The sequence below is a fragment of the Urocampus carinirostris genome, chromosome 14, assembly GCF_059441175.1.
Source record: "Urocampus carinirostris isolate Australia breed hairy pipefish chromosome 14, RoL_Ucar_1.0, whole genome shotgun sequence".
NCBI classification, from domain to species: Eukaryota; Metazoa; Chordata; class Actinopteri; order Syngnathiformes; family Syngnathidae; genus Urocampus; species Urocampus carinirostris.
In genome coordinates this window covers 13,318,236-13,338,348 of record NC_142362.1, presented here as the reverse complement: position 1 = coordinate 13,338,348, position 20,113 = coordinate 13,318,236, and the positions used below count along the sequence as shown (strand labels likewise).

General features: G+C 38.5%; 1 protein-coding gene and 1 pseudogene across 2 annotated transcripts in view; one reads left to right on the top strand and one right to left on the bottom strand.

Moving 5' to 3' along the window:
* The window catches only part of LOC148352674 (dedicator of cytokinesis protein 9), an 88,412-nt gene that overhangs the window by 35,061 nt on the left and 33,238 nt on the right, over nucleotides 1-20,113 (bottom strand). For both annotated transcript variants that reach the window (XM_088353547.1, XM_088353546.1), the window contains exons 6-25: nucleotides 16,934-17,029; nucleotides 16,555-16,689; nucleotides 13,901-14,075; nucleotides 13,322-13,374; nucleotides 11,683-11,757; nucleotides 11,463-11,603; nucleotides 9,639-9,851; nucleotides 9,443-9,565; nucleotides 7,672-7,754; nucleotides 7,380-7,502; nucleotides 7,168-7,247; nucleotides 6,919-7,106; nucleotides 5,017-5,082; nucleotides 4,845-4,937; nucleotides 4,652-4,775; nucleotides 4,460-4,578; nucleotides 4,300-4,386; nucleotides 1,973-2,062; nucleotides 577-692; nucleotides 425-494 (exon numbers count right to left, since the gene is read on the bottom strand). In XM_088353547.1, coding sequence (XP_088209673.1) covers nucleotides 425-494; nucleotides 577-692; nucleotides 1,973-2,062; nucleotides 4,300-4,386; nucleotides 4,460-4,578; nucleotides 4,652-4,775; nucleotides 4,845-4,937; nucleotides 5,017-5,082; nucleotides 6,919-7,106; nucleotides 7,168-7,247; nucleotides 7,380-7,502; nucleotides 7,672-7,754; nucleotides 9,443-9,565; nucleotides 9,639-9,851; nucleotides 11,463-11,603; nucleotides 11,683-11,757; nucleotides 13,322-13,374; nucleotides 13,901-14,075; nucleotides 16,555-16,689; nucleotides 16,934-17,029 — 2,250 coding nt within the window. The remainder of the gene's footprint in view (nucleotides 1-424; nucleotides 495-576; nucleotides 693-1,972; nucleotides 2,063-4,299; nucleotides 4,387-4,459; nucleotides 4,579-4,651; nucleotides 4,776-4,844; nucleotides 4,938-5,016; nucleotides 5,083-6,918; nucleotides 7,107-7,167; nucleotides 7,248-7,379; nucleotides 7,503-7,671; nucleotides 7,755-9,442; nucleotides 9,566-9,638; nucleotides 9,852-11,462; nucleotides 11,604-11,682; nucleotides 11,758-13,321; nucleotides 13,375-13,900; nucleotides 14,076-16,554; nucleotides 16,690-16,933; nucleotides 17,030-20,113) is intronic.
* Nucleotides 6,239-6,367, top strand: LOC148352675 (U2 spliceosomal RNA; annotated as a pseudogene).

Sequence of the window (20,113 nt, the reverse complement as noted above, 5' to 3'; positions counted from 1 at the left end):
AGCTTTCACGCTAGTTTCTAGCTTCTAGGTGTTTAGCAAGGTAGTTTAATAGATAGTAACCATTGAGCCAGGTAGTTAAATAGCTCAGGCTAGCTAGGTATTTTCTGACTTGCTTAATAATACCTACCAAGTTATATAGAAAAATGGCTAGCTATAGAAAACTTCAGACAAACTATTAGGGTAAAAGAAATATTTATACAGAAAACTTAAGAGTTACAGAAAAAAGAGGAGAAAGAAAGATGGATGGGGTTTCATACATGAAGATTTAAAAATAGCGATTTAAAGTAGGCAAACATTGTAGGTGAAAGAAACAGTTAAGGATTAGGAAAGTAAAACTGTCAGCCAGCTGACCAGAAATATACTATATGCTAAAGTTTTAATGCAATAATAGAAATGATAGTAATCAACAATGTTGTTCTTTAACCTTGACATATGACCTCAGGTAGTGCTCCAATCCTTCCTCATGACACTGGGCTACAACATGGATCATGACTCTAAATGAACAACAAAAAACGGTGTGAGCTTTCCCATTCCTTGTATCTTCTCGTGTGTAAAAAACCCCCCCAAAAAACTCACTTGGTGACGTTAACCGCTACGTCCTCTTGGCTAGCACTCGTCAGCACTCTGAAAAGTTGATTAAGTATGGTGGGCAAGAACTTGATCATCACGTGACTCTCCATGGCGTGCAGGCTCTGAGAAAACAAGGAAAGAGGTATGTTGGGGAAGGATAATTACAGCTAACATCTGGGCATTATCTACACTGGTGAGGTGTCAGGAGGTTTGGTGTGGAACTGGCTAGCAATTTAGAGTTAGCTCCTTTAAGTAGAGTGTGAACATACACCACAAACAACGTCCACTATGTTATTAACGTACAGTTGGGGAGCACGCATAAAAAGCATATGAAGTGTGATAAATGTCACCAAAGGGCTGGAAATTAGCTGGCTATAGAAGATGTTCGTGTAAAATGTGGGGAAAGAAATTCCTTACAATAAAGTGAAAACATTGTACAGTGGGGACACTGTATCCTGGTGGTGTACTGTACTCCCATTTAGTGTTACATTAAATACACTGACCATTTAGTATTGTCTGAAACTCATGACAAAAAGTTACCGGACACCAGTGCAGTCAACTCTGAAAAGTTGCCTGCCCAGCCATAAAGTTGCCTGCCCCATTTTTCACAACTTGAAACACAATAGGACGACTAATTACAAAAAACCCATTGTTGCAAAGTATTAAGAATTGATAATTAGAATATATAACAGAGCAACTCTTTAAAATTAGGTTTATTATAAATCTACTTATAACATTCATTGCATGTATTTGACATCGCTGTTTTCCATCTGTCATCAGTATGTATCTGTATTTACTTATCTTCATTCATGCAATGTTTGCGTTGCGTCGTCTGCCACAAGCCACGTGAACTCCTCTTTCCACGATGCTTTTAATGAACGTTTACGTTTTGTAGCATCATAAATTTTGTTAGCATCGTTTGAATCTTCTGGGGCTGAGGTTTTGGCTTGATTCCTAACCACTTTTCCATTTTTCTTGTATTCTCTGTGCGTCTACTTTGGAAAATGATATGCAAATGCACGACTTTATAATGCTCGGGAAAGTCCGGAAGCACGAAGTTATTCGATGCAGGCTTCTGATTGGCTGCTGAATATGCAAGTTTCCAAACCGAACGAAGATTTCGAAATCGGAATAAAGCGGAGACGCTTTGTAAGTTGTACGCCCGACGTAAAAGATGCACGCCTCGGGCATCAGGGCAGACGTTATTTCAGACACTGTGAATTATTATCCCTTTGTTCCTTGAATCACGAATCATTGCGAGTCAAGTGTGTTTCGTTTGTGTTTGTACACAAGATGATACAACAGGTCAAATATTTGATTTAATAATTCGAAACAGAAGACGTTGTCAGCTTGAGCAATGGTTGATAATTTCAAAATATTGTGAAACAATTAAGCACGTTACCTTTAAGTATTTTACCAGTTCACCTCCTGGTGTCTGGGGGGATGATGCAATGCTCTGACAGTGATGGAAGAAGTTGTGCAAGTGTTGATCCTGAAAAAGATTATGGTTTGTGAAATCACAGTGAAGTATATATCCATCCATCCATCCATTATCTGCACGGCTTATCTTCAGTAGGGTCGCGGGGGAGCTGTAGCCCATCTTCGGGCAGTGGGCAGGGGACACCCTGAACTGTTTACCAGCCAGTTGCAGGGCACACAGGGACAGACAATTCGCTCGCTCATTCATACCTAGGGACAATTTGGGCCGGCCAATTGTTTTTGGAATGTGGGAGGAAACCAAAGTGCCCGGAAGAAATCCACGCAAGCACGGGGAGAACATGCAAACTCCACACAGCAAGGTTCGATCTCATGACCTCAGTACTTTGCCGCACGTGCGCTAACCGCTGCGCTGCCGTGCTGCCCTGAAGTATATATGATTATTTTAATTATCCATTTATTGTCATGGTTGATTAGATTAATTTTTTTAATTGTACCCCTTTATCCTGAAAATAAATAAATAACTGAAAATACATTTGAAACAAACATACATTTATGATAATTTAGTTTGTAGTTTGGTCCATACACTGTGAGAAAAAAGGCAAAACTATTGATCTTTTCTCAAAAATGTTGAGTATATCTCTGTAGTCTGACCAAAATGCTTGATTTTGATGCAACAACAAAAAATATTCTTGTCGAGTAAGCCAATAAGAAAATTGGAGAACATTTATTGTTTCGAACACGGGTCACCAACAGGTAACCCCATAAAAAAAGCCTGATAAGCCCAAGGATCAGTTCTAAAAATAGCTCACCTGTGATGGGTCATTGTGATTTTCTTGGAAATGTGATTTGGCACTGGAAATCACTGACATGATCAGTGTCCTTAAATACATTAGGAATTATCCTTAAATTATTTTCAAAATAGACTACAATTTATACATTCAAACAACTCAGTGCCCTATATATATGGCATTTTTAACCCTACTTCTAATAATTATAACCTGTTAATAATGTTATAATAACATAGTAATAACATAATAAGTTGTTATTTTAGAATTACGTATAAAACTGGTAGCCCTTCACGCTAATCACTAACAAAAAGTAGCTCTCAGCTTGAAACAGGTTGGTGACTCATGGTTTGGAAGCGGAAATTATTTTTTTCTATTTTTATTACGTTTTTGTAATTTTCTTTTTTTTTCTTCTTTTTTGTTCTTGAAGTCTGAGGACACTGAACACTTCTAATAATAAGGTATATAAATGATCAATAAATTGTTAAAAGAGTAGCAATTTATGAAATCAAAGTCAAATTAGTTCACTTAACTAGTGACAACAAACATATAAATTAATTACACAAAATAAGCGATTCATTTGATGATAAATAAGTTAATCGATTTTTTAATCAGTGAGTTTTTGCACCCCTAGTATACAATGTGTCACGGTTGCCATGGTGCCCAATTGGCCCCGCCCGTTGGTGCCAGCTGCGGCTCGTTGACAGATTTGCTTCCCTGCTATTTAATCTCACTGCTCTCACTCACCCTTTGTCAGTCAGTCAACGAACCTCTGCACCTGCAAGACGTGGGTTTTGACTCTGTCCGGTTCCCTGCTTGTGTTTCCTGTCCGGTATTGTCCCCGTCTATTTTGTCCTCTTTAATATCGATCACCAGTTTCGTTCCCGTCTAGTTTGTCCTGTTTAATTACGATATCCAGTTTTGATATATATCCTGTCTGTCCCGTCCTGTCAGGTATCGACCCCATCGGTCCAATATCTGCTCGTGCAATTGCTATCGATCTCGTTGGCCTCTGGCTTCCTGTCATTCGACGCCAGACGGCTAACTTACGTCTTCCGCACAACGATCGCCCAATCACTGCCGTTGGGTGAACGTGCATGACTGCCCCATTTCCCGTAAAATAAAAGCCTGTGCGAGAAACATCACGCATTTGGGTTCTCCTGTTCCGGTTCTTGACACAAATATAAATTTTTTATAGGGGTGCCCAAATTTTTGCTCTTGCCTACTTCAAGTAATTATTGCACACGTTCTGTAAATCCCATAAACTTAATTTCAATTCCCAATCATCACCAAGTTTGTATGCTTTATAATATATTTAACTGAAAATGCTGATTTAAAAGCCATTATTTATAAAGAAATGTTTTGAAAATGATCAGTAGCTCCCAAACTTTTTTATACGTCTCTAGTCTAGGTAGTAACTTATAAATGGAGCAATCTATATTTGATTTGGATCAGTGTAAATCTCGTGTTAGTGTACCCACTTTCAGTTTGAAAGAACACTAACCTGTGTGTATATGGTGGAAACCAGGTGAGTCGAGACCTTGAACAACGGCTTTCCTCCGTCCACCCATTTGACATCAGGACCTGAATGCTAAAAGTAAAATAAGAAATATTCATTGATCTCACTAAAACTGAAAAGCGATAGTGTCTACACATTTAGCTACCTTGCCGGCCCCTTCCTGGCAGCTGAGGTATCCAGCGGGCAGGTTGGCTGCCACAGGAACGTGACACTCATTCACAATCACGCGTCCGTCTTTTAGCAAGGGGACCCAAGCGTAGCCAACTGAAAACGGACGTGGGATGTTAAAAACGTTGCAGTTTCACTGGCAACAGGAGTTGTCGTGGGATTGGGCTACCTTGGGTCTCAACCTGTTCTCTCTTTTTCGTGCTGGCCTTGCTGTTGCTCTCACAACTGACGTGGTAGAAAGTGAAGAGGAGATGATGTTTCTCATGGAGTTGGGTCGGAAGTTCAATTTTAAACTGGGAAGGGGAGGGGATCACATTAACACCGTAGCATGGAATTACATAATGTATTTATGTAATCGTTACCTCATCATAAAACTCTGGGTTGTGCTGGTGATGCAATACCGCAGCAAAGGCATTTTTACGAAACAAGGGTCCTCCAGGCCGGCCGTAGATGCACTGTGGAACGGTTGCAATGTCTGGGTTAAGCTTGTCAAGCGGATGTTGGTCCATTGTAATTGTTTTCTGATATAGTTACCTTAAGTGGTAAAGCATCCTCATCATCAGAGTCCATGAACTCGATGCACACAGCCAAGTTTCGGGCCTTCAATCAGACACAAACTAGTTAGTGCTACCAAGCACTAACTTTAATTGTATTTTTATTTATATTGGCTGTATTTTTATACTAGGTCATGAGTAGTTAATGTTAAAGGAACATCTGGTTTTAAGAGAAATTATAGAAATTTTCCAGCTTCTTATTCTGATTAATAAAAAGCCCACATTGTTCAAAAAATTCCAATCATTATTGTTAAATTCATAGATATCATTTGACATGTGTAATTGCATTTGAATTCAGCAGCCCAGATGTGCCACACTTGTTAAGTGTCCCGATTTGTTTGGGAGACTACCGCTTTTTTTTTTTTGGTCGCCGAAATTTTTATGCGAACAAAGTTTTGCCGATTAAAATGTAGCCGAATTATCCATAGTCTTTATCATTGTCTTTTTCGCCGTTCTGCACCGGAAAAAGCTTTGATCGAGACTCGGCAATCATAATCTCGAACTCCACGTGATCTCATTCCTTCGAGAGCAGCAGACGAATAAGAGTGCTACATATGACTATGTTAAAGAACACCAGAAAATTTGGATTAATTAAACATTGTAATAATCACATGTAAACATAAAATAATAAAGTAGATTAAAAAACGAATTTTATTGTTGTCTTTTCAAATAATAATAATAATAATAATAATAATCGCGTCGGAAAAAAAATCTCCCGATTTCCCATTTCTGAAACTTAACATGTATGACTAGCCGCTAGTTGCTAACGATAGAGATTTGCACTATAGACCACAGTGAGGTTCATTACTAGGGGTTACTTAGCGTCTATAATTAAACATTTTTCAGAAAAATACACACAGATTAAGTAAGCCAGCAAGTTATGCTAACTGCTAGAGATTTTATTCACTAACTGGCTGCATTAGCGGTACATGAGCAATAACCATTTCGTCCCACACACCTACCAGGACCTCTAGTTCGTAAGGTTTTCACCACTTCCTTAATTGTCCATAAATACATAAAGCAATTAAAAGGTGGCTGCTGTAATTACGCTTACACCACTACTAAAATGTTGACAATCAAGGTATAGTAGTTAGCTGACATAATGTATGTTATCGGGATAATACTGAATTCCATATTTTTTTTGCAGTACGAAGCCATAATCATTCGTGAGATTTTAAGAACGTCGGCATGTGAAATTCGTAATGGCTAGGATGGAATAGGAGCTTCGACTTTGCCGATTTTTGTAATTCCGGAGATGGAATAAGAGCTTGCTCTGTCCACTCCGCGCATCGGCCCGGTATTGCAGTACCTCCGGGAACGGTGCATTCGCAATGATCGCAGCAAGGCTTTAAGGCTAGGACCTTAGCTTGGCCTTTTGGCTGAGAGTAAGAATCCCGGCTCCTAGGCTTTGTAGCGTATTGTGAACTGACCGATAACGGATAATGGATAATGAATAAAAAAGATAGAACAATAACCCTTAAAAAATCCTCCCCCCCTCCGACTTTAGCGTCCTTGTTGCATCACAGATTTTTTCTTTTGATGGGTTCCAAAAGGGAGCTCCATTGCATCCAAGTTGTGCTTGTATGCGGTTTGCATTAAGGTAGCACTTACACTACATATGGATGGACACAACTGTTGCATATACTAAATATGGGCTATAGCTTTTTCGCCGTGAGGCCAGAAAATTAAATGGAAATGTCAAGGACAAATACACATGAATCTTTTTTGTAAGTCGGAGTTTGCATGGATTGTTTGTGTCTTTACTACAAGTCCCAAAGTGCTTTGCGGCATCCAAATATCCCAGATGAAGTGTGCACAGGTAAATTGGTTGTGTTAAACTATAGATACACAGAAAATTGAGGGAATACTGTGTTCGGAATACCTTTGCAAAAGACTTCTGGCCGTCGTACTTTAAGAATTTGGGGTAAACGTAGAGGTGGTTGTTGTAGATGGTGAAAGGTTGGGAACATTTGGCTATGTATGGCACAAACTCTTCCACCTCAAAGAAGATGGGACTTTTCTCGCTGACATCGAATTGCTTGACAGGAATGTAGGATGAGGTAAGGCAATCTGTCAAAGAAAATTGTGTAGGTAACAAGATCCGTATCCTAAGTGACATTTGAGAGCTTACTGGTCAAGTCGGGGGCTACGTTGTCGATGGTAACGTCGAGGTTTCCGAGGATGACGGGCAATTTGGCCATCTTCTCCGGTCTGAAAACGGAACAATGTCATACATCTGCTAACATTTGAAAGGCGTGAGGGCATATTCCATCTTTCACATCAACTGAAATTGTTCCAACAGATGTTGGAAATTAGAAACTGTCACGATTGAATAATACACACTTTCTGAAGTCGCCCAGCAATTTCAGCATGTCGTCATTGGACAGCTTATTGTTGTCCTGTCTGTACAAAGGCGAGAAGCGAGCACTTTTGTCGAGAGTCCCAGAAGCGTCTTTGAATAATGGCCTGGAACCGAAACCATTTTAAGTGATGGTTCAATTTCATTCATGTGCGGGAAGATTACAAAGAAAAAAAAATATTTGAAATATTTGCCTTGTACATGCCTAGTAATAAATAGCCAAAAATGTGTTTATAACCACTGTCACATTACACGGTAAACAGAAAGAGGAAGTACCTGGCTGACCAGGCAAAAGGCATTCTGTATTGACCCAAGCGCTGACATGCCAGCTTGGCATTTTTCAGGACTTTTTGTGCCACCTGTAGAATGGAAAAGAATGCTTTACTTACAAATTATATAATGATACAATTATACTGTACATATTTAACCCAAATTGTCATAAAATGTAATGCTTATTTTAAGTACGTATATTTTCCTTATGAATCTTTTACGTCGGGCGTACAACTTACAAAAACGTCTCTGCCCGGGTGGCCGACAACTATTTCAAGAAAAAAATAAAAATCTTTCTTTTTTCTTCTTTTTTTTTAACAAATAAAACGTTTTATTCCCATTTCAAAATATTCGTTCGTTTTGGAAATTTCGGAATTTCAATTTGAATACTCGGCAGCTAATCAGAAGCCCGCATCAAATAACTTCGTGCTTTCGGACTTTCCCGAGCGTTATAAGGTCGTGCATTTAAATATCATTATCCCAAGTAGAACACAAGAAAAATGGATAAGTGGTTAGGAATTGTTAAGATTTGTCAATTTAATAACGCTCTGACTTGTGGTATTGCAGTAAGACGTTTTCCATTATGTGACGTCATTACGCACGCACCATTTTTCGTTTTGCTAATTGTTTATCGCCATGTTGTATTGAATGGAGCCGTGGTGTTGTTTGCTCACTGTTGAGGAATAAATATGCTTAAAGGCAATGTCCTGCTTATCTTCTCATGCATGAGGAAACTGCACACTCTGACATATCCTTACCAGTAATCAAGCCAAAACCTCAGCCTAAAAAGAAATATTGAAAAGAAGCTAACAAAATTTATGACGCTACAAAACGTAAACGTACATTAAAAGCATCGTGGAAAGAGGAGTTCACGTGGCTTGTAGCAGACGACGCAATGCAAACATTGCAAGAATGAAGATGAGTAAATACGGGTACATACTGATGGCAGATGGAAAACGGCGATGTCATATACGTGCAATGAATGTTATAAGTAGATTTATAATAAAATTAATTTTAAAGTGTTGTTCAGTTATATATTCTGATTATCAATCCTTAATACTTTGAAACAATGTTTTTTTTTTTTGTTCTTTTTTGCGATTAGTCGTCTTGTGTTGTGAAAAATGGGGCACACAACTTTATTGCTGGGCAGGACACTTTTCAGAGTTGTCTGCCCTGGTGTCCGGTAACTTTTTGTCATGAGTTTCAGACACTGTTTTAAGACATCTTTAACTTGGTTTTCTAGTAAAACAAAAAAGGGATCCTTGCAATTAGTAAAAGAGTGTTGGGTGGCATGAAAATGTATTTGGAAATTTAACTGTATTCATATAATTTTTAATTAAAAAAAAATATTTTTCTTTTATTACGACATTTTTAAACTTGTATTTCTGGTAAAATAAGAAAAGGTGATAATTCAAATGAGCAAAATAATGTAGGCTGGCAAAAATTATATATATATATATATATATATATATATATATATATATATATATATATATATATATATATATATACATATACACACACATTAAACAGTGATCGTTCTGCGAATCTAATACAAATATTAAATACATCCATACTTCCATGTAAAAATATTTATCTCCAAAATACCATTTTTTTGGGGGGTGATAGTGTTTTTGTAGATATGTTTCCGTATACATGACAGCTGCAATATGTAAACACTTTTTTCCATTGCCAAAAACAAGAGTGACAATTGTCTAGCCCACATCAAAGCTGGAAATAGACAGATAATGTGGTAGAAAATAATATCCATTCATACCTTGGCCGAGTCAGAACTCTTCATGTAAGGCTCGGCACAGTGATTGATACCGCCCTGCAGCACCTTCTCGATACGAGCAACCAAGAAAATATCCGGATGGGGGCACGTCACGGAAAAAACTCCCTGCCAGCGAAAAAATAGTTCTAAGTTAATTGCCGACACAATACGAGTTGTTTTAAATCCTTTTCAATCGTACCTGTCGGGGATATCGGAGGACTGATTCTGGAACTCCGTGGACTAATCGTGGCCCTTCAGGGATGATGTCCCCTCCCCCGTTTATATACTGTGTCTCATAATTAGGCATCATGCCCCTGACAGATGGGTGGTTTAGGTCCACATGGAAGTCCGATGAGATCTTTCTTCCATTTTGAATGTCGAACAGTGACAGAGTTACGTAGAAGGGCTCAACCTTAAAAAAGAGCAAAATAGATCCGTCGATTTTTGCTGAGGAGATCTTGCACGAATGTGATTTACTGTAGAATAAAGTATTTAAGTACCAGGGTGTATTATAAAGGGAACCCTGGGAGTGTAAATTAATTCATTTGAAAAAAGGTACTATTATTTGTTAATAATTTTGGGTTTAGATATCTGTAATGACCCAACTTGAGACGCCCTATAAATTAGCTGACATGTTCGGCCGCCATCTTACTTCTCCGAGGATTTGGCAAAGGTAGCTTGTCCTGGTGTTGCTTTTAGCACATCACACCACTTAACTTCCACAGCTGAGCCCTCCATGTGATGGCCGCCAAGTCTTGTGAATCAGGCATCTTCAGTTTTTTTCCCACTGTTTTCTTCTCAAGCCACTCATGTTAGCCACTTTGCTGCAAGCTATGTCTTGTCGCTATTGTTATTGTTAGTCATGTCAAGTCACGTCATGTTTATTTGTATAGCCCTTAATCACAAGGAGTGTCAAAGGGCTGCACAGACCAGTGCTGGGTCATTGTGATTTTCTAGACAAATTATTTTTTTATGTGGTTAACGGCGTCAACTTAACACTACTCTCTCTTCTTCTCTTTTGTTCTCTTTTTCTTTCTTTTACTCTTTCGTTCTATCTAGTTATTTATTTCTCTCTTGTTCTTTCTCAGTCTTTCTTTCTCTCTTCCTCTCTTTCTTCCCCTCTCACTTTATTTCTCTATTTGTTTTTCCCTTTATTGTATTTTTCTCTTTTGCCTTTAAATTTATATTTCTCCCTTCACTCTTTCTTTCACTGTCTTTCTCTCTTTCTTGTTTTATTCTTTGTCTTTCTTTGAGAACCGTGGGAACTAAACTTTGGATCAACACAAAATACAAAGGAGGTACACGAATAGCTAAGATGCAAGGCTGTAAACAATTGACAATCATATTAATAATAAAAGGAGGCGATTAAAGCAAAACTTCTTCTGAGGTCTAGAGGAAAATAAATCATGCATCCACCCAGTACTCCAGTGTACTAGCTCAAGTCACATTCCACCAAAGGTAAATCAAATGTCATTTTCCTTCACATGTATATTTATTTATATTGATAGCTGCTCCTGTTTCATTCTTCAGCGTCAATTACCTTCTTCAGGTGGTCATGCAAGCGAAGTCGCTGTGTTCTGTGATTCGAGTTATTTACGTTAAGTAATTCTGGCTAATTTTTGGAATCTTTTTCTAACCTTTTTTTGTAGCATCTCCCACCAGCCACTAAAGTTAGCCTCTTTGTACTAGCTCTGACCAACTCCAGCTATTCTCTCATTTTAGCCGGTCTTGGTGAATCCAGCTCACTCTGTCTTCTGCTGTCACTTGCAGGAATTAACACTAGCTTTCTTGTCCTGTCCCAGCTAGATTTCATTTTTGCTTGGGCAATAAAATCTGGAAATAGGCTTCCAAATTTTGCAAAGTAGTATACTTCGGGCTTCCATAGTATGTCTTCTTCATATACATTTGCATCAGCTTCAGTATAATCTACACTGACATTTAATGGTCAATTATTACACACTGTAACTTTAAGCCTTTTAGGGACAGAAGGAAAAACTATTAACAAGCAGTCGTCATTACTCACGTTTGTTGTAGGCCCCTCCTCGTTCTCCGCCACACAGCTTTGTAGATTAAAGGAGAGGTCATTGCAGTTAATGAGCACACGCTTGCCAAACCTCTCTTCAAACTGTTTTACATCTGGTTCTATTCCTGAGAAATCCAATTTCTAAAGACGGCAGGACAGAAGAAGCCCGCTTTATAAATATTGTAATTGTATTGTTTCAGGAGTATTCGGGCAAAATTACCTGTGTGTCGGGGTCAAGGGTGAACAGCTTCAATCTAGTCTCGTTCCTCATCCTTGTCTCTATATCTCTTGCAGTCTAAGGAGGGGAAAAATAATTTCAAAGTAAAAAGAGCCTGCGTTTCCAGTCAGGTGGTTTAATCATTAGGGAAAAAATAGCTACATCTGGAAAGTTGGATATTTAAGCTTTCCAGTCACAGGTGGAGCAGGCGCGTTAATGCGCAGCAAACAGTTCTCGGTAAAGCTGTTTTCTGCCTCAGTTACCACCAAACGCCATTCGAAAATTCAAACTATAAAATCCATTTTCAGTTACTTGCCGTCATACCAGCGCAAACGGTGACCCCATCAAAAACACTTTCTCTGGAATTTTTACTTACGGGTAATAAAAATAAAAGCACAACAGCGCTGCAAAAAGTTAATTTAGAAAATATGTATTTTTTCCAAGCTTTTTGGTATTTTACTAACCAGCGCTTTGGAAGGCCTTTGTGACTTGAACAGCGCTATGTAAGTGCAGTTCATTTACAATTTGAAAATAATTTTTGGAACAATTGTAAAATAGAAAAAGCTATGTATTATTTTAAAATTAAATGATTCTTAAAATGAAATGAAATGAAATGAAATGAAATGAAATGATCTGCATTTATATAGCGCTTTTCAAGTCAATGACTTCCCAAAGCGCTTTACAATGTGCTCCACATTTCCCAATAGCGGCCTTGCAGCCATGTAAGGCGCTAACCTGCTTATTGGGGGTATTAGGGGTTCAGTGTCTTACCCAAGGACACTTCGACATGTAACACGGACGAGGCGGGATTCGAACTGGGATCCCTTGATCCCAAGACGAGCGCTCTACCTCCTGAGCCAGAAATGTATCTATTTTGGGAAACATTATGAGAAATATTTTAAGTAATATGTTTTCATTTTATTCCTGAAACTAGATTGAAAGATCATTGAAAATATAAGTTTGAGTTTCCAATTCCCTGCCCCCCCAAAAAATAAAATAAATAAAAACATAAAATATATGCAAAATACAAGGTCTTGACGCTTTGTTTTAAATATTTTGCTAAGAATAATTCTTAAAAGATGGTGAAGACAAAAACATATTTATATTCAGTTTTTCCTATTGTACTAAAAATCATAAAATGTAAAACATTTCTAAAAAAGAAAGATGATCTGCCACAGATAATTTTGTTAATTCCTAACATTATGAAATGAAATGATCTGCGTTTATATAGCGCTTTTCAAGTCAATGACTTCCCAAAGCGCTTTACAGTGTGCTTCACATTTCCCAATAGCGGCCTTGTATTGCAGCCATGTATGATGCTAACCTGCTTATTGGGGGTATTAGGGGTTCAGTGTCTTACCCAAGGACACTTCGACATGTAACACGGACAAGCCGGGATTCGAACTGGGATCCCTTGATCCCAAGACGAGCGCTCTACCTCCAGAGCTACTGCCGCCCCCGATATTGCTATTAATATTTTAGCTTTTTTTGGCAAAAAAATAAGGAAACCGGTGTTTGAAAAAGGTTTACACTTGGAGCCAAATAACACTTGAAACTTAATCCAAGCAACATGACTGGTCTCCTTGAAATATTTCAATTGACGAGTTTTGTGGTGAGGTGCTTGACAGATGAGCTACAGTACCTGAAAACTGTCCATACTCCCAAAGGAACTGTCTGACTTTCCAAGATCATCATCTAGGAAAAAATATAACAAATACATGTCAAATATGTGGAAGATATTTTGGCCCACTCACCAAAGGTCCCGTGCCAAAAAGTGACAGAAAAATATACAGCAGATCAAAATAAAAACGTATATGCCATCATTATAGTCGTTTAGAGAATTATTTTAACACTTATTTTTTTTTAAAAAACTTGAAATCATTTAAACTGCTGTAGAATTATGGCCTTAGTGGTGTATGGGCGACAACTGAAAACTGCTACTCGATTTGTGTAAAACTGCCAGCCGAAATAAAACGCAACATATCGAGGTAACAAAAATGCAGCTTTTTTAGGACATCGTTCCCAGGAGAATGATACAACCCCTAGCAAAAAGTATGGAATCATCAGATTTTGGCAAGCCCTCACTCGGACATTTTATTCTGTAGAAAAAACTCAGATCACAAACATGAAACAATGGTAAGGTAATTCCAAAGTGCAACATATTGGCATTCAGAAACACTAGTTGTCAAACCACAACTATTAACGTGTCGGCCGAACTCACCGTCGTGGCTTTCTCCATTCCTTTTGTCTTGCATGGCGATCTCAAAGCTGCTGTGCAGGATTCTGTTGAGCGTGTTTATCCAATCTTCCATCTCCAATTCGCTGTCCGCCGCCAGCAAGTAAGTGCTTTTATCCTGCATCTTCAGCTCGAAAGCGAACCTCCGAACTTTGTTATTCTGCGATCAGGGTACAAGATTTGACAAAATTGTGAGTTTATGTTAGGAGTTGTGGTAGGATCTAGTATAACATTTCCCCCTACGGGGCGCCAACCTGGGGGGAGTGGCTGGAGAATGAACACCTGCGCCCTAATCGGTAACCACACCTGCACTTCATAATTCAAGGTCTTTATATTACATGTATCTGCTAATGGATGTTGACAGGTCTATGTCATGGTCATGACAGGTTTGTTTCTGGTTTGGACACTTTGTTAGTTGTTTTGTTTGTTACTTTGTACCTAGAATGTTTTTTAGTTAACTCCATCTTTTATTGAGCACCTGCCACAGTTCCTGCTTCTACGTCCAAAACATGACAAGTGCAAGAGAGGAAAAAACGAGCAAGATAAAGAAAATACTAAGAAAATATTACTGTAATACCTTTTACCAAACAGTCATAATCTAATATTCCAAATCCAGATTTGACCATTTAGACTATGTTATTGCCAAATCCCCCCCAAAAATGATTAAAAAAGATCACAATCTTCATCTTGCTTCACTTTATTGCTATCGTCATCACTACAACCAAGCAACAGAAATCAACAGAAACAAGTCTTCAAATCAAATTCCATCCCGAATTGAAATAGTCAACTGAGTTTGCATCCATAGCAACCTGAGTCACTTTTTTTGGAAAGCCCAGATGTGAACTGTCAAATATGAAAGGGCGGGACGGTTTAAGAATAACATTTTTCCATCTCACTAAGGGAGTGACGTCACTGTCTCCGCAAGGATTGGGAATCAATTAAAAGTGCTGCAAGTACTGCAGATTGTCGACCACACAATGTAAAATACACATAAAAACGTAATTATTATCAGGCCTGAGTGGCTTGTAGATGCCGATACTGTGTTGCTAACATGTTATGATAACATTGGGGCGGTAATAGCAAGGGAGGGTGGATAGGTATTAATTTACTGAATAAACACAGGGAGGAGTGTTTAGCAGAGAAATAAAAATGGGTCTTTTATAAACTGACTTAATGATCTGCAACAGCAGGTAGGCGGCCGTGACTCCACTTTGTGCTGTTATTAGAACCGTTCTTTTAGTTGTTGGTGTGGTTGAATATAAATATGCATTCAGGTTTATGGGCTTCTTCACTGGAGAGCAGCTTGAGCCTCAGCATGATGTCACTTCAAATGCCATTGTGGCTACAGAGTCTAAACTTGTGCAGGTTCATGCTCAGACCAGTAATTGTTGACTGTGGGGATTTACGACTCGAATACTGGTGCCGGGTAAGGCTAGAGAGCGGGGATGATTTTTGACAGAAATAAACGTGGTCGAAATGTCAGTCATACTGAATATCCATAAAGCAGCGGTCGGAGCTTACGTTTGGAGCTCAGTGGAAACAAGCAAGCTACTTTGTTATATTTTAATGACCTTTAAAAAGCTAAATGTGATAAATAAGGTTTATTTGTTTAACGACATTGCTCTCGCTCTGACCTGGTAATCAGAATACACAAACACCTTATATACAAGGTTATAAGTTTGTCTCTAGGCATGTAAACGATTCATTTGGATTGCTCCCCAAAAATATTAATTCTAATTTTGGATTGACTATTCCCTGCATGTCAACATAGTCATTGTCTTTCTCTACCCAGGTGACAGCATTTTTATTTTATTTGAGAGAACTACTGCAAGTGCAAATATAGTAACCGTTTTGATAGATTTGCACATAGTACATGGTAAGATGTACTATGCATGTTATTGAATCAGACTTTCAATATTAAATTGGTGAATAGGTAGGAAATTGTGATCACAACACCACTAGTTAGAATTAAATCAGGACTTACCTCATAATATCTAATAGATAAAGTTTTTCTACATGACAAGATCCAACATAGCAATCGAGTGGTTATGTGCTTGTATATTGTAAAATCACATTTCAGCCTCTACACAATCTGCCCGGGGCCTTCAGAATCAATTTTGCTGGCCATTATGTAAAAATTGATTAAATACAAGTCTGTCTTTTCAACCACAGAGCAAGTTGTTATCTATAATTGAGGTAAATAGTATGTGGATTATATCACGTTAAATCTCAAATGGAAGTCAACGTTCTAGCAGTTTGTAACCTTTATGCCATCAACGTTTAAAAACTATAGAGAAAATAATTTTATAAAAAACATATCCTCTCCCATTTATCAAATCCCAACAGTAGAATTAAGCAATTTGGGTCTGAATGTCAGTGCTATGACAATTACATCTGGCTTTTTATTTTTTATTTTTAATACTATCTCCTGCAAACAGCAGGATACATTAAAAGTGGCATTCATTTCTGTGTTTGAATACTCAGTCAGGTATTGCTTACATCCTGCGCTGCCTTGATTCAGGGTCACAGTGTTTTATATGTAATAACTTGTGAAGCCCTTAGAGACTAATTGTGATTAAGGGCTATACAAATAAAAATGACTTGACTTGACTTGACTTTTGAAGTGTTTCAATGCTTACCTGAACAACGCCCATACAGGAATCCAAGAAAATGGTCCCTTTGGGTTCTTTGGAGATTTTCTCATCTTTGTAGAAGTTCAAATTGTATGAGCCATCTCCCAACTGCGTTAGATGGAAATATCTTCTCTTGAATGACTACAATGAAGAGAACAGATACTTGTACTTAACTGCGAGACTGCAACTGTGTGCGATTTTGGATAAATAGTCTGCACTCTAGCAAAATAATTCGGCATCACAGTCGGGAAACAATAACCGCTTCACATAGAGACTGGTCATTGTGTCAATATTACGTGATGCTTTCAAAACTTGACTCAATATACAGAAAAATATTCCACCCTGATGGGCTGCATTTTCTTTGGCAAAATGAGCGCCTTCTTACCCTCATGGTAACACTGATGGCGCTGTTCATGTTGCCTTTATAGAGCCAGCCGTGTTTGGTGATCCCATCCTTTTGAGATCCAAGTGAGGCTGTATCCTGGACATAGAAAACCTAGATAAGCATCTATCAATTCAGAAAATCCTTAAACAATGCGGGAAAGTACAGTTGGGTCAGGATCACATGAAAACACTAGATTGGGCCTAAACGATATCACATTGCATCAATATTCATTGAACTTTGGATACCTGTATGGAGCTTAATGATTTTTCGGATTGAAATAAAAAAAGAAAAACACATTTTTTCTCCCTCAGGTTCATTGTACAAAATGATCGGGGTTTCAGTTTCCTAAAACTCCTTTTTTTTTGAGTGTTACTTCAGCAAAAATGACCTAGGAAGTAGTTTGTACAATACAAAATGACCCTTTTTTTTTTTTAAATAACTCAATTTTGGGAAAGGAAGGCATTATTCAAAAGAAACAACACTTTTTTGCAGTTACTTGCAGAAAATTACTGATTTAGATTCGAGATGTAGGGGGAGGCTTTCAGAATCACCAATCTTTTTGAGTTTCTTTGAATAATTTTCGGATATTTTTCAAAAAGAGTTTTGTGGGACTATTTGAGGCAATATGACCCAAATATATGGGCTGTTTTTAGTCACAATTGCTACGGCGCCCGTTTGGCGCCAGCTGCGGCTCGTTGACAGATTGGCTTCCCTTCCTATTTAAGCTCAGTACTCTCACTCACCCTTTGTCAGTCCGTCAACGAACATCAGCACCCGCTAGACGTGGGTTTTGTGTACCTGTCCGGTTTCGATCCCGTCTGTTTTGCCTGTTTTATTATCTGTCTCCAGTCTCCTATATCTGTTATCAATCCCGTTCTGTCCAGTTTCGACATCATCTGTCCGGTATCGATCTCGTTAGTCTCTTGCTTTCTGTTGTTCCACGCCAGACTACTGTCTTTCTTCTTTCGCCCAGCGATCGCCGAATCACTGGCGTTTTGTGTTCACGTTCATGACTGCCCCATTTCCCGTAAAATAAAAGCTTGTGTGAGAAAATCACGATTTGGGTTCTCCTCCTGTTCCGGTTCTTGACAAAATGACTTTTTCTTTTTTCTCAATGAAGTAACACCTATTGTCACAGTTATTTTAAAGAAAAATACCATATTTTTAGATTATTCACCCCAAAATTAAATACATTTTGGAGCTTTTTCAAAATACAGTACGACAACACCTTTTAGGGGGGTCGTTTAAACATTTTTTGTTAACAATGTTTTTCCAGGCTTTGCTTGTACAAACCAACCCTGGAAATATGGGTCCAAATAACCAAAGTAGTGAATCAGCCCACTCTAAACTCAAATCATTTCGTAATTTAACCTACGGTTTTTAGAGTACGTCAATAAGAATATAATACGAGAACATTGTATCACGGCTGCTTAGAAACCAGCCATCCAAAGAATTGCCTCACTTTGAAGAAATCCCGTGATCTCTGGCTTTGACACAGCCCCAGAGTCCAATGGGGTGTGGGGCAGACTCCGTCCAAATAAGCAGGCAGGAGAACATTAAACAAGCTCTGCGTGTTAGCCCAAATAAACAGTGAGCTCTTGATACTGATGCATTTCATCTTGGGTTATTTGCACATCTCGCAGTTACGGCAGAATGATACAGAATGACCTTTACCAGAAGGCATTCCTAACATTACATCAGTAATGAAGATCTTTAAGAGTACAGTAAACTAACTGGAAAGATAATCTCAACAGAAAGTCCTGGTTTTGATCCTCTTCATACAAATGTCATGCGTCTACAAATTTTTAAATTAAATACTTGTTTCCTGATCTTTCAAAGCTTGAAAGACCTTTAAAGATGTTGATATTGTCGTCCTACATCACTACCTCATTTTTTTTTCTTAAATATTTTCTTAGACTCATGAAGCAAAAAAATAAAAATAAAAGTACCGCCATAATATTTCAAACAAATACAAAAATCCTCCGACCATCTGGTAGTGCTCAAGGTCTGATAGTTCTCGTCAGTGTCTAGACAACACCCGAGAGACAACCAAATCAACGGGTGAATTTCATTCGACCTGAATTAGCTCTTTAAAAACATAAAAGGAAAAAGAAAAGGTTTTGTGTATTTATTTGGGACTTTTTTAGGGGTGAGGATTCCTTCCACCCGACAATTTTCTAGACGATAGTGCTACCTCAGTAAGGTCATGGATGAGCTGAAGCTTGGATGGCAGGGTACATAAAGAAACAGCAACAATCCGCACTTATACTTTAAGGTTATTTAGAGACTGCTGAAAACCCGCTTAAGCACTAGAAGAGATCCAAAAACAGGATTATAACTAGAAATGCACTGCATCTTAATTCCTAAACACCAACTTTGTGAGTCATATTCTGTTTGATCATCCCCGAAGACGATTGGCTGGCGGTATCCTACATACGCCGAGAGTTTAATCAACATTATTATTATTTTACTTTGGCCAAGTACAACTACTTTACTGCCTTAGATTGCACCAACTACAGCACAACCTTAGTCATCATCATTTCCCTCCTACTCCCATTTTCTTGTTACTATTCACTCTCCTCTAAATTCCCCTGAAATTTGAACAGGAACAAGCAAGTTTAAGGGGTGGAGTAGCAAGATGCAACTGACTTTTCATTATAACCAGCCAGTTTACTCAAAGAAGAATGATTTTTTTTTGTGTTATTTGCATTTCTGATCTCTCAACAGATAAACTTCTTTTATGTATCTCTATTTTATAGCCTACTGGTAAAGTTTTTCAATACATTCTAATATTGTCATGATTACCGAGGTGATGCACCTGTGCCGGCTCCTTTGGCGCCAACTGCCTCGGACTCTGATTGGCTCCCTGTTCCTATTTAAACCCACTCCTTTCTGTCACCTGTTGTCAGTCCGTCCGCGAACCTCAGTTAACACCAGGCAAGCCTTTTTTCGACCCTGACTGCAACCTGTTTTTTGCTCCCGTCTGTCCACCGGCTTCGACCCGTTTTTGATCTCTCCCGGCTTTCGACCTTCTTTATCCTAAACCACATCTACTCTCCTTTCCTGGCTTACGACTCGCTTCCGATCCCGACCACGTTTTTGCTCTCCTGTCCCGGCTACTGACCCGTTTTTCCGTTCCCGACACCGCCATCGCTCGCCACGGAAGTCCCACTTCCGCGT